A 14707-nucleotide genomic window follows, 5' to 3' on the forward strand; every position below is an offset into this window, starting at 1 on the left:
TGCAGTATTTGTAAACCTAATGCATTTGAAAATGTTTGCAATAAATGACTAAAAGTAATAGTACAATAAAAAGACATCCATTTATAGCACCAGATAACCGGACCGCACCACTTAGATTCAACACAAAATTAAACTGTGAAGTGATCGCAGATGTGAAATCATGCTACGCAAAATATCCAGGGAAAAGGAAATGAGGCGAGCTATTATACAGGGTGGTCAGAAAACAACTTTACCCAATCTCAAAATGTATGTTTCCATCTGTTGCTGCAAATTCATAAAGAACATCTTTTTAAGAGCGTTTGGTGAAAAAAATTAATGAAAAAAAATTTAAATTTACAATTCTGGCGCCAGTTTTAAGTCAAAGGATTGAACTTAAGTTTATCCACGCGTAAGTCTGTAATATTGGCTGACGTACTAGGCCTACCGCCGCACCGGTAATGTCAATGCACAAGGCTGCATATTCGGCGAGACAGAGAACCGATTCTCACCAAAAATTAGTTTGCGAGAATCAAAATTGATTTTCAATAAATTCATCCCTATTCCAAACGCAAAGTTGATTTTGTTGATTCTTGTTAGATAAGTTTGTGAGAATCGATTTTGATTCATGAAAACCCTCATATCAAATAATGAGTTTTAGTTTTAGTGTGGTTTTGGTCACGTGGTTTCCTATTATCATGCCTAAGCTCTTGACTGAATGATTATCGATATCTTTGTTTCTACCCTTTGTTAGAAAATTTGTACATGTAGCGAGGAGATTCAGTTTTCTATCCAGTTTCAACTGGTGTGAAGAAGATAATCACGTGGTTTGAAGTTACCTGATCTTAGTATCATACGAAAGAAATGTTTAAATTTCGCAGTGCAATATTCACGAGCAGAGAAATCGAGCATGTCGATTAACATTAACAAACGTGGTTTAGAAAATCCAATAAGCCATGGCTATTTTACCTGTGAAAAATATAGACCATCGAAATATTTGCATTCGACATTACAAAATGGGCAACTCATAAACAAAATCGATTCATGTCCTTATCGCATGTAGGATAATCGATGGCTTCCAGTATAAGCTAGTGACATTTATTGCAGGAGAGGGTGGTGTGTGTGTAGGGGGGGGGTAAGGTAAAAGAGAAACATTATGGGAGAGAGCATTGGAAGTGGAAAGGGAAGGGGAGAGCTCGAGTTAGGGGATATATCGAATGTAGAGGGAGACGAGGAGGGGAGAAGGAGACACTTAGCACAATAGGCCATTATATAGCCTACTTATAGTTATATACGGGGTTATATACCCTATGCTATGTCCTCCCAGCACGGTTATGATTGCTGATCATATCTGCTCTACTTTTTATTCCCTTGATTTTTGGCTTCTGAACAAAAGAGAAAACCAAAACTTATTATTTGAAATGAGGAATGTTAGACATTGCACCACTGATTACACATCCCTTAGGCTTAGGCCTACGTGTGGACAAACTTAATTTGGACTTTTTGACTGAAAACTTGCGCCACATTTGTCAGTGTAATTTACATTCTTATTCAGTATTTTTTTTAATTTTTACAAAATACTCTTTGAAAGATGTTTTTTTCATAATTTGCAATAACGAAAGTGTCTTCAATTGTCAAAAATCAATTTTAGTGGGTAAAGTTGTTTTTGGATCACACTGTACATATCGTTATGAATTCGGCAGACGGCCGAATCCGAATTAGAGAACAAGGGATCTATGCTTTACCTATAGAGGGCAGCATATCGATTTTTAACGGTTATCGTCGTTGACCGCACTGCGATGCACCGTTAGCTAACCCTGTATGTCGCACATAATTATGCTGTTATCATCTTAACCTCCGTGCCTCCGTTAAAAAATCGATATGCTGCCCTCTATTATGTACAGCATTGATCCCTTGTTCTCTAATTAAAATGTAATGCATGCGTAAAATAAATTTACCAAAAGCCGAATCCGGATTCGGCCGTCTGCCGAATTCATAACGATATTATATTAAAAGAAGAGTAGGCCTACACATACAATTTAAATATGCAAATTAGGTAATTTTATGCATAAAATTTGATGTTGACATGATACTTATTATTTCCCCAAAGATATAAGTATGTTCCTACCATGTTTTTTGAAAAAAGTTGTCCCTCCCTCCCCTTATACCTTTTAAGAATATTGTACACTAGTAAGCATGGTAAGAGGGTGGGGGTGCGAGGAGCTATCCTCCTTGCACCACTTGACAACGCCACTATTCTTCAGAAAGCATGGTAAGTTATGTCCCGATCATACTAGGTTACAACCTACCACAATTCCAAAAATCACATTTATAATGATTACTGTATACGAAATACGTTTCGTCGTAACACCGTCAGAGCACAGATCCTGGTCAGAGCTACCGTCACCAGGAATCATTCCGTCTGCCGTACATGGAGATGTCTGACAATAGCAAACAGTTCCATTAACTAGCTCGGGTACATTGCCGCTCCATGAATCAACCATCTGTTGAAATTCTCTGATCAATGTTTCCTCACTGACGCAGACAGAGAGAGATTCTGGTAAGTCTGTATCTCCCATGCCATCACCCGGACAATCCCCCGGACAATCCAATTGAACGGACAGCGTGACGGGCCACGTTCCTGTATAGGAAGTAAGAAGTAGATGATAACTGGTTCAAAGTTAGTTCCAAGCAATACCACATCGGAAAATCTATTTCAGCATGTTCATAGTCAGGGCAGGGGCCGCGTAGCCAGCTAGCTGGAGGAGGGGTAAAACGGAGCAAAAACGAAACAATCTTGGTTGCATCATTATGATGGGCTGAGATTTTTCATAGCGATAGTAAAACGTGCTTCCGTTTCGTGCACAACAAAATCTCGTCCTGCAATTTTCTCTAAATTTCTAGAAAACTTGTCTCAACCTAAATCTGAAATCTGGAGGGGCACTTTTCAAGTGATTTTTGAGTTTTATTTTCGCCACTGTTTCTGTGCCGAATTGACCAGGTCTGTATACAAACCGTATTCGCATACATTGCCGATTGCAAAATTTCAAGGAATTTTTATCATCATTTGATTGCCTTTTAACTTAATTTAGTCTCCAAAATGTGTTGTTTTAGAGGAAACACACACTTTGTTTTATCATTTTATGGTATGATTAGAATGTTAACTTAAAGCCATAATGTAAGATCTAATACCGTAGAAACCCGTCTATAAGGAATAGAAGCGACTGTGATGATAGCATATTTCACGCTAGCGCCCTCCACAATATTATATCATTATGGAATTTGAGCAAATCATTTACCGACACAAGCAGGTATACAATGTATTATTTTATCTTTATTTCGCATCTCACGAGCATAGCTCACTTGGCAAGGCATAAGACTTTGGTTCTTTAGATCGGAAGATGGTGAGTTCGAGCCTCATCACGGTCACACAAACTTTTATAAACAAAATATTGTTCAAACTTTTCATTTATATTTTCTTGCATCTTCTAAAGACTCCTTTCGTGATCTTTTTTTTTTTCATATTTAGTTTAATTTATTCTATTGTTGTTTTTTTATTGTTTCTTTTCTTTGTCTTTTTTTCTTGTTTAATTTTATTTTTTCTTTATTTTTCTTTGATTCATATAATATTGGCAGGATAAGGAGAGGAGGAACTAAAGACCCATTCAGTGATTTGCTCATCCGGACGATCATAAAAATCATCAAAATTCACCTTTGTCATTGTCATAGATGTGGTAACATAGCCTGCTAGTGGTTCAGCAGAAAACCGTGTGACACATAATATACATTTGGCTACATTTTATTATACGATAAATACGAATTTATTAAACATGGTAACAAATATTCTCTAGCAGATCGGTTATACGATGGAACTAGTAGGCATAGGCCTATTATAAATTCGGGATATTAAATATCTTCCTGACGAGACAGATCTGCGCATGTGGTCAAAGACGATTCCTTACTAGCCACAGACCGTCCGCTGGAATTAGTTGAATCGCTATGGCTGTTGGTCGGACCTCTCATCTCTCCACATCGATTGTGACCTATCCCCGACATTGCCCTTATGAACTCACATCCTCCTGTTTTATTCCAATACGCTGGCGAAGTTACGTAATAATCGGATTAACTACCATAGCAATAGGTGAAAACAATTTTTGAATATACCGCGTTATACACTGATACGTTCAGGCGGTACCTCTTTATTGAACCATATCATGCTGCACCTGTAAGATCTTTGAAAAGACCAGTATTGTATTCAATCTATGATTGCAGACATACACAGTACAGGTGATGAGTGTAACCTGCTTCACGGTCCTGCACTTCTTAGATCGCCTTGATAAGAGTTCGAAGCCCTGTCGTCAACAGAGGGCAGTAAACTCGAGGTAAAGAATATCCCATATCGCGCTAATGAGCTGGGCAGTAACCGTAGAAAAAGCTCGTTTCTGGCGAAAATTGACAAGTTACTTGCACAAATTTCTAGATACAGTTACTATAATAAGGTCGTGCGATGTATTCAAACCATTTGTTAACCATTTCTTTTTTAGGGAGCAATAATTATTTATCATGAATATTATTGTCATGTTGATGATATCATAGTTACTCGCATTTTGTTCATTTTTAAATTTTGAAACATTTAACGCTCAAAAGTCACACAAAATCAATCACATATATTTTTCTTTATTTCACCAGAGTGTCCTTGCCAAGATTCTAGCATCAGACCATGCGCTTTCTCAAGATACAGCCTTCATAAGTGTTAGGTCACTTCTGTACAATTCTTATAATTTGTTTCATGCATACACATAGCGATGCACGTTTTGTTGTGTTTTTGATAGGTTTTCATGTCCGATTTTAACGATAAAACATTATTCCCTATAGAAAAACAATATGGCAAAACATACAACAGTTTGTAACATTCTCCATGAACGTAACCATCTATGTTTGGATTGTGATGTAATTAACGTGTGTAATGAGATTTTCTCTTTCTGAATCTGACTTGTAAAATATTATTTTTCATCACAATTTCTCATCAAATTCATACATTTCTGGGTCAAAAGTCAGGTAAATCACTTAGTGGTTTTGAAATTTGGTTTAGAAATAACGCTAATAAAATCATTTGGGTTGATTAAGCAGTTGCTTTTTATGATTTTCAAGGCAATATGCATAAATGATGAATCTGCATGTACATTTTTCACTTCAGTAAGCTCGTCTTTTGACCAACGTTCATTATTGATCACGGGTTATATTGTATGCGATTGACATCAAAGAACCACATGTGTATGAGCGGGGATTTGAACCCTAGCGACCAGAACTATGAACACTTTGAAGTGTTAGCACATTGCAGGGCCGTGGCTTGTAGCGCAGCGCGATATGTTCAAAATTGTTTTCACCTATTGCTATGGTAATTAATCCGATTAATTACGCAACTTCACCAGCGTATAATGGCCGAATAAATTCTGACCATCACTTGGCTTGTTGGATTCGTCTATACTACAATTCGCTGTCGAAGTGACGTAATAATCGCAATAACTACCATCAAGCAGATTGCACTAATCACCCGCGTATGTCACCAATTAAACATAGATTGAATACCACTCTTTTCATAAATACTAATCTTACATGGCGAGTGATTAGCATTTCTTTGACAACTATGGTTTAATGCATAGGTGCCACGTGAACGATGAAGTGCAGGGCTATATATTCGAAATTGTATTCATCAATTGCTATGGTAGTTAATCCGATTAATTACGTCACATCGACAGCGAATAGCCTATAGTATGGGTTCAAGTGGAACAAAAAATAGTGTATGTCCATTTGCTAGCTATGGTAATTAATCATGTTAGTGTTTACATCACTACTTCGGTGAAGACAAGAGAAGTGTGCCTTCTCTACCAACGCCTGTGATATAACAGGTGCAAGCGAAACAAAATTGAATGACCAGAATAGTTTCCTTTGTCAGATGAATTGATTTAAATTTTTGAAGACACTCTATTCTTGATGGGACAATAGATTCAAATATGGAATAATTATTATTCCTCATCTATTTTTTTTTATTGAAAAAACTGCAATTGTGGCAACAGAACAATATTTATTTTGATTTCATTTAAAGTAGAAACAAAATCGTGCTTAAGTAAAAAACGCACCCTACCTCAAGAATTGGGATGGCACAAAGGTGCAACATAGGTTTTATTGCAAAGACGAGGACAGACAAGTAGTTACAACACATCTGTCTAACCGTGGGTTTCGCTATTATTTAGAATAAATGCTTTTACTAGTTTCTATAAAACCACAAAATTACTAAAAAAACTATAAAAAATAAAAAAAATAAAAACGCACCTAAAATTAAAAGTAGAAAGGTAGATTTGAAGAAAGATAAAAGAACATGTCAAAAGTTAAAATTAAACGAGAATGAAAAACGGAAACGGTGCCCGGACCATGCTCTCTTCAGCATGTCTTCAGTTCCAAAGTCTGACGCTCTATCAATTGAGCTATACGATCCTGATATACGAAACAGTCGTTATTATGTCAATACAATTGATTGGTGTTACAACATACTTAGATGGAATGCATAGCCACCCAGTGCCAGTATATATTTGCTCAAACTCCAAATACAACAAGCAACCAATTTTATTGAGGGCGTTTCTTGGGTATATCCTTGTAGACGAGGTTTTACGGTATACGATCTTATGATATGATATTGATTTTTTTCAAATCTGATTCATTCCCCCAGTTCCCCTACTTTTGAGGTACAAAACCCAAATCACACAAATTTCCACTTTTTGTACACTATTGGTTGATTTTGCCCCACGCCAATTCACTTTGCCCCCCCGTCTAATACTTGAGTATCGTTTCATCTGGGACAAATGAACATGGAGAATGAACACTGGGGTCACGTGTACTACAGTTGATGAATACGTCCGGGAGTTTAAATAATTGGAACTGATCGCAAACAATCTGCCGTTCTTACCCTTAGCAAACTCCGTGTATACATATCTATGTTTTCCTAGTGGACATTTATCCGGGTCGTTTATATCATAGATAGGATCGGGATCCATGCCTCTGACACAATCGACAGCAAAATTTTCCATCTTGATGCATTGTGGTGGCCCAGAGTTTCGCTCAGTAGTACAATCGTAGCATCGGTCGCCGACCACTATAGAAAAATTAAGATAAGGTAAACAAAAACCACGGATGATAGAAGGCTGGGCAAACAATATTTAGCACCACGGATTTTATATTTTCAAGCAAAAAAACGTACACTGGAATTTTCTGCCGTTCATGTCCGGCAAGGTCCGCAGAGCTGGCTTAGTATTTGTTCGCGGGCAACTCAACCCAAACCTCCACGTGGTGTCGGATGGGTAACGCTAGCTTTGGCAGTGGAGAACACGGCTTGGATGCGAGGAAGTCAGCTAGCGAAGGATCATGTAAAGTTTGGGCCATGCACGTTCTAGCACAGAGAACCTATTCTTACAAGATATAGGCCTATATTTGGTGCATACGCACCAATATGAACCTCGCGCCAATCGATCCGTGTTCAACGTATAAGTGACGTATATATATTTCATTGCTTAAGCATTGGAGAAATAGGTAACCTTGAAAATAGGGACCCAAATTTTATGATTTTTCTTATAACTTTAATACTGTTAGGTGTACGACCCCAGGTTTGTTTTATTGTATTTGAGCCCGATCGGACAAAGTTTGAAATTTGAACCCTCTGTGATGACCTTTGACCTCGGTTGACCTCAATTTTATTTCGGGCATGTATTCCCCTCGTATCAAAGATTCCACCTACCAAGTTTGGGCCTGATCGGACAAAGTTTGAAATTTGACCCCTCCATAATGACCTTTGACCACGGTTGACCTCAATTGTATCTCGGGCATATATTCCCCTCGTATCAAGGATTCCACCCACCAAGTTTGAGCCCGATCGGACAAAGTTTGAATTTGACCCCTCCGTAATGACTTTTGACCTTGGTTGACCTCGATTTTATTTCGGGCATGTAATCCCCTCGTATCAAGGATTCCACCCACCAAGTTTGAGCCCGATCGGACAAAGGTTGAAATTTGACCTCTCCGTAATGACCTTTGACCTCGCTTGACCTCAATTTTATTTCGGGCATATATTCCCCTCGTATCATGGATTCCACCCACCAAATTTGAGCCCGATCGGACAAAGTTTGAAATTTGACCCCTCCGTAATGACCTTTGACCTTGATTTTATTTCGGGCATGTAATCCCTCGTATCAAGGATTCCACCCACCAAGTTTGAGCCCGATCGGACAAAGTTTGAAATTTGACCCTTCCGTAATGACCTTTGACCTCGCTTGACCTCAATTTTATTTCGGGCATATATTCCCCTCGTATCAAGGATTCCACTCACCAAATTTGAGCCCGATCGGACAAAGTTTTGAATTTGACCTCTCCGTAATGACCTTTGACCTCGCTTGACCTCAATTTTATTTCGGGCATATATTCCCCTCGTAGGCCTATCAAGGATTCCACCCACCAAATTTGAGCTCGATCGGACAAAGTTTGAAATTTGACCCCTCCGTAATGACTTTTGACCTCGCTTGACCTCAATTTTATTTCGGGGATATCTTCCCCTCGTATCAAGGATTCCACCCACCAAATTTGAGCCCGATCGGACAAAGTTAGTGACGTATTATGTTGCTTAAGCTTTCCAGGAAGCTTTCCCTTTAAAGGGAATTTTATCAAACACCCCAATCAATTTGCCCATGACTATCTACACAGCAAACAAAAGTCATGGAACGTCTAAAATATACAAAAACTCTGAAAATACTAAAATTTCACGTTTATTATATTACACATTATCATCGTTTGAATATTTGTTTTGACGTACGTGTCATAAATATTTAAATGAAGGTAAATGTAATTTAGGGCGCTCTATTCACGTGGTTTCTTTTCCAACGCTAAAAGATCACGAATTTTGGTGGTTTGCAAACTCCTCTCCATACACAGTTGAACAAATACAATAGATGAAGGTCAACACGTATGACTTCCTAAGTGACATGTTATATGTGATGTACAAAAACCTGAATATCATAAAGATCAGTATTCGTTTGTGCATATGAAGTGCACATTTACGTTGCTAAATATTACTCATTATATATTATGACAAATATCAGTTGTTATTATGACAATACCGGGGACAATACGGTATATACATTGTATATAAAACGACTAATAGATCCTCAGGCGTCAGGTCAATGTTCATCATATTATCCCGTATGTTTCTTAAAATTCATTCATATTTGAGACAAATTGCTGTGCCCATTTTAAGGTGCACAGGTAGATCCGTGTTTATTTTAATTTTCATTTCTTTTAATGAAAGAATTAAGGTTTTCCACTGCACGGGGGCCACAAGGGTGATACTAATTTTAATGCTATATTTTCAAAACGAATACGTGTTCCCGGTTGGCTCTATAGCGATTTCACAGACAAGGTATTTCTAGTACAATGCAGTGTCGGACTCTAGCTGAGAGCGTAGCCTAAGTCATTATAGACTCCAAGAATGGCTTTCCATACACAAATGAACAAACACAAAGGAGGGTAGTCTCCTCCGTGGCCAGCTTGATTTCGATGGAGCGAAACCAAATTGGCTGCGGAGGAGACGGGTAATTTTGCCATGCAAATTATTCAGTGTCGTAGCCCTGGTTCTAGCATGAAGCAATTCCTGGAGGGCAATCCCTCATTTGCATGTGCCGGATTCTTATTTAAATTAGCCATTGTGTTATTGCTTAATATTAGGAGCACTTTACACCACCAGGTTGGCAAGTCATGAATAATTTAGCATTGTGAAGCCACATAAACTTATTATTTCCCAGGCTTGAAAAAAAAAATTGCAGGCAGAGGTGGGAATCGATCTCGGTACCTCCCGGTTAAAAAGCACAGTGCAAGACCACTAAGCCAGCTAAATATCTGATGTGAGACATGTAACATTAAATCAGTAGAAGTAGATTCTTATTTTGGGCTCAAATTGTAGAAAATGGGAAATATTTGTCCCTGTTCTACAGAAAAGAAAAATTGAGATCTTTAAACAAAATGTTACGGCTCTAGTGAAAAAAAAGATTGATATCAAAATAACTTGTCTCTTTTATATTTATTTATTTCACGAGGCGGCATTGTCACAGGCGAACACTGTATAGGCTAAAAACTAGATCCTCACCACTAGATCCCGTCGTAGCTCAGTGGTAGAGCATCAGACTGGTGATGTCAAGATCGTTGGTTCGAGTCCTCCTGTCAGTATTGTTTAAGGGCTGGGGTATGAACGTTTGGACAGTATTTATTTTGGGACATCAGAGCACATCAGACATATCGAATTGCATTCTGAATACGAAGAATGTCATTCTGATATCAAATAATTTTGATTTTTGAAATTCGCAATTTAATACACATTTTATGGCAAATCATTAAAATTGATATTTTTGATATTTAACAGTACTTGAAGTAAACTTTATAAATCTGATGATTTATACTTAAAGTGTATGTAGGTGGGATGAAAAGCCGACGATCAATTGAAAATTTTGACCTTTCGTATTGAAGATATGGATTTTTTCCCAAAACACCCAAAAAAATTAGGTCTTTTTGGGAAAAAAAATCCATATCTTCAATATGAAAGGTCAAAATTTTCAATTGACCGTCGGCTTTTCCTCCCTGCTACATACACTTTAAGAATATATCATTAGATTTATATAATTTACTTCGAGGACTGTTATATATCAAAATTTGAAAAATATCAAATTTTTATAATTTGTCATAAAATTTGTATTATATTGTGATTTTCAAAAATGAAAATTATTTGATATCAGAAAGACATGCTTCGTATTCAGAATGCAATTCGATAGGTCCGAGGTGCTCTCATGTCCCACAAAAAATACTGTCGAAACGCAATAAACGATCATTTTAGATCCCTTAATTTTGTGAATGCAATGCTACGATACCATTTATTCAAATTGTTCTTATTTATCTATTCATTTCTTTATTTATTTGTTTATTTATGTAAATAATTATGTATTTATTTTGTTTAATCACTCACTCACACTCTTTAGAAAAAGGGCTCGTGGTCGATCAGTTCATTTATTCATTGTTTGATGGTTTGATACGTCTATTGATCGAAATTGAATATCATATAATTTATTCATATTCATTGTTTGTGAATTGATTGATTGATTAATTAACTGATTGATTGATTGATTTGTTGAGCCGGTGCAAGTGAGTGCGTGAAATGTTAGAGGTGAGTAACTTGAACAAGCCTTAATAATTATAATAAATAAATAAATAAATAAATAAATAAATAAATAAATAAATAAATAAATAAATAAATAAATAAATAAATAAATAAATAAATAAATAAATAAATAAATAAATAAATAAATAAATAAATAAATAAATAAATAAATAAATAAATCGCTTTCCCCTCTCAGCCTGCCAAAAATATTGTGACCACCCCCCTGTTGGACATTCAAATTATTGGGATCCCAAATAATGATTAAATACATCAGATTTGTAGATGTAGGCCTACAGTAAAAAAACAAACTAAACCGATATTTTACTCATTATTGACCATGGTAGGCGAAACCGTCAATAGTGATTAAAGAATTTTTGTTCAAAATAAAATTTCCATATCATAAGCGTTTCCGGACGTTTACTGTTACCCGGGGGGGGTGTACTGAAGAAAAAATCCTTAGACATGGGTCTCCCTTTTAGATTTTCCGTGCTATGTGTGAAAAACATCATACGGGAAAACATGTTGCTTTTACTATTTGCTCAAATCCTTAGATACCGTATGGGTCCTTACTTTTCTGACAATCCTCAGATATGGTTACCTATTTTCGGTAAAATCGTGACCCTTAGAAATGGTTATGGGTTCGGAAGCTTGGGCCGCACATCTCCGTCGAAAAATAATCCAAGTACCCCCCCCCCGGTTATCCTAAGCCTTTTAAAGCGTTTTAAGGCCAAAATCGCACCCCTCTCACCCCAATTTTACCCTCCCCAGGACTCATAATTATTGCACAGCCCCTGATAATCTAAATTATTCAATTGTTTTTTCGATGAGCCTAAATTCTTTTAATAGGCCTGCACATTATTAAATACAGCGAGATTCAAATTATACATGCACGATACAAGTGCTATTCCAGAAACGCTGGTCATCAGTGACATCACTTAATTAATATTAGGCCTACTACCGGTAGTGAATAGCAAGCTTCGAAGGTTGAGAGTGCGCCCGCTTTACTACCTGAGAGCAATCCGGTAGTGGCGTTTCAATTTATTACGTGTTGGGAAATCCACAAGATCAAATAGAACGGTGAGTGATGATTATTTACTTGTTTTTAAAAACAAACTTCTTAGGCCAGTAATAAACTACGTTCACTGCCGACAACTATAGTTTGAATGATATTTATTATCACATGAGGAAATAAAAACAAACGAATATGACCCTTGATTTTGATAATTTCAGCTCTAAAAGACCCAAAAATTGCTCATTCCTCATATTTCTTGTTTTTTCAGGCGATTTTCAACCAAAAAGCCAAGAAAGACCCTTGATTTTGACTTTTCGCAGCTCCAAAAGACCCCATTTTACTTGTTCACAGCCCGGTTCGCAGCTCCGAAAGACCCTTTTTACCGGTACGCTGTCAGCTCCCAAAGACCCACCACCTCAAAATTCCGGGGGAGCATACCCACCAAAAATGTTTGATGTGCCCCCCCCGGGCCTCACGTGCTTCAGGTTAGGTCAGTGGTCAAAGGTTTTTTATCGCTAAATCGTTGGCTGGATGTCGTATCAAATTCAAGTGATACACTACCGTCGTATATTATTGACACCGATTCCTAATTTCGACATTTCTATTGCGAAAGGTTATTCCATTATCTAATTAGTAGACTTTCTGTAAAAAACAAATCACTGGTGCCTGATGGGAAATACTAGTGCGCCATCACCGGATTACTCCCTGCTCTCCTAGCTGGCGCACTTTCAAGCTTGCTACTCGTATTGAACAGGCAGAGTTCGTAAAACTAACGGCGTCGTTATTTGCCAACCCTAATTAACATGATCAAGGGGTCGAAATTAATTATTCATAACCGATCGATAACTGGCCTCATTTTCTAACTAGCAAACCAGCGGGATTTGTCATAGGTTTGCGTTGATAATTGAAAACCGTGAAGTTAGTGTCACCCCTTGGTTCTAGCTCTGCCTCGGCTGACTCAGTCTGGTGTGGCTCTGAAAAGACACCGTTTGGTTTTTAAATACGTCTGCAAGGAATTTGGATTCACCGTATGAGTATACAGCAAGAGACATACAACGTGGCATCAAGATGATAGGAGTGAGTACTGGCGCAAATAACCTTCTGAGTTGAAAGCGCCATTCAAATCTACAAAAACGAAAAACGAAATCTGCCGTTCACTCAGAGAGTAGGCCTAGACATCCTTGAGAGGGCACTTTATTCACGTGGTTTCTTACTGAACAAAGTTGATGCGAACAAACCCAAAACTGGTAGTTTAATAGGTCTCTTCCTGAACATAGTTCAGATGAGACAAAAAGTCAACATGATACCTGATAAGCATCACTTAAAGGAGTATTTCGTGATCCTAGCATCCTCTTTTTATGACATTTTTCAGTAGGGCCTACATATCCACGAAAAAAGCATATTCCTAAAATTTCAGTTGATTCCGATATTGCGTTTGCGAGTTATGCATGATAATGTGTATTACATTGGCTAGAGTGATGTAGGCCTATATGTTGAATTGCACCACAACTAAGGGTATGCATGATTGCTATATATTGGTGATATTAGCCTACTATTCCTTAGCCATATTGCTAAAAGGGAGCACTAAGTGTGTTTTGTCTATTATTAGTATTAAACATGGCAAGAAAGTCTTGATGAAAACTATGTGTCTTTCTGAATGGTTTCAAGGATCCAAGATATGACTACTATAATGTATACGGTTTGACTACCAGAAAAAAAATCATGAAATCCTTTGTATCCAAATAAATTATAGTTAGCTTGTACTGTCGTTCGAAATATTGACATTTGATCCTGATGTGACAAAAAAAATAAGCTAAGATTGTTTAAACAAAGATTACTCTAAATTTGTTCCCCATAGGCCTATAGCTAAATGATGAACTTTGTCGCTGCTCATCCCTTTTTAAGGGATTTTTATTTTCTTTGCGTTTTACCATCTCAGCATAGAGCTCAAAAAGTTTAAAATCGTGGACCATCGTTTAAAAATCGTAACCCATCGCAGACCACCGTTGCAATGCCGCAGGTAGGCCTACTCGCAAACGACCCGCCATTAGGGCGTCTACAAAACTAAGACCTAAGACCTAAGACCCAAAAACTAAGACCTACAAAACTAAGACCTACAAAACTAAGACCTACAAAACTAAGACCTACAAAACTAAGACCTACAAAACTAAGACCTACAAAACTAAGACCTACAAAACTAAGACCCTATCTACAAAACTAAGACCTACGAAACTAAGACCCTGTCTACAAAACTAAGACCTACAAAACTAAGACCTACAAAACTAAGACCCTGTCTACAAAACTAAGACCTACAAAACTAAGACCTGTGACCATTATGATCAATTCAAAAATGGGTGCTGCATGATTTAATTATTTGTTATGCTTTAATTACATGGCATTTTCCTCTTTGATATTGAGATTTTTCACTGAAACTGGGGATACTTCTTACAAATTTCTGGTGAAATATGGTATTA

General features: G+C 37.3%; 1 protein-coding gene across 2 annotated transcripts in view; it reads right to left on the reverse strand.

The window, feature by feature from the left end:
- Positions 1-2118: 2118 nt before the first annotated feature.
- LOC140137400 (uncharacterized) overlaps positions 2119-14707 on the reverse strand; it is a 36624-nt gene continuing 24035 nt past the window's right edge. For both annotated transcript variants that reach the window (XM_072159043.1, XM_072159044.1), the window contains exons 2-3: positions 6941-7126; positions 2119-2617 (exon numbers count right to left, since the gene is read on the reverse strand). In XM_072159043.1, the coding sequence (XP_072015144.1) occupies positions 2265-2617; positions 6941-7126 (539 nt within the window). In that variant the 3' untranslated portion in view covers positions 2119-2264. The remainder of the gene's footprint in view (positions 2618-6940; positions 7127-14707) is intronic.

The sequence above is a fragment of the Amphiura filiformis genome, chromosome 17 (genome assembly GCF_039555335.1).
Source record: "Amphiura filiformis chromosome 17, Afil_fr2py, whole genome shotgun sequence".
Classification (NCBI taxonomy): domain Eukaryota; kingdom Metazoa; phylum Echinodermata; class Ophiuroidea; order Amphilepidida; family Amphiuridae; genus Amphiura; species Amphiura filiformis.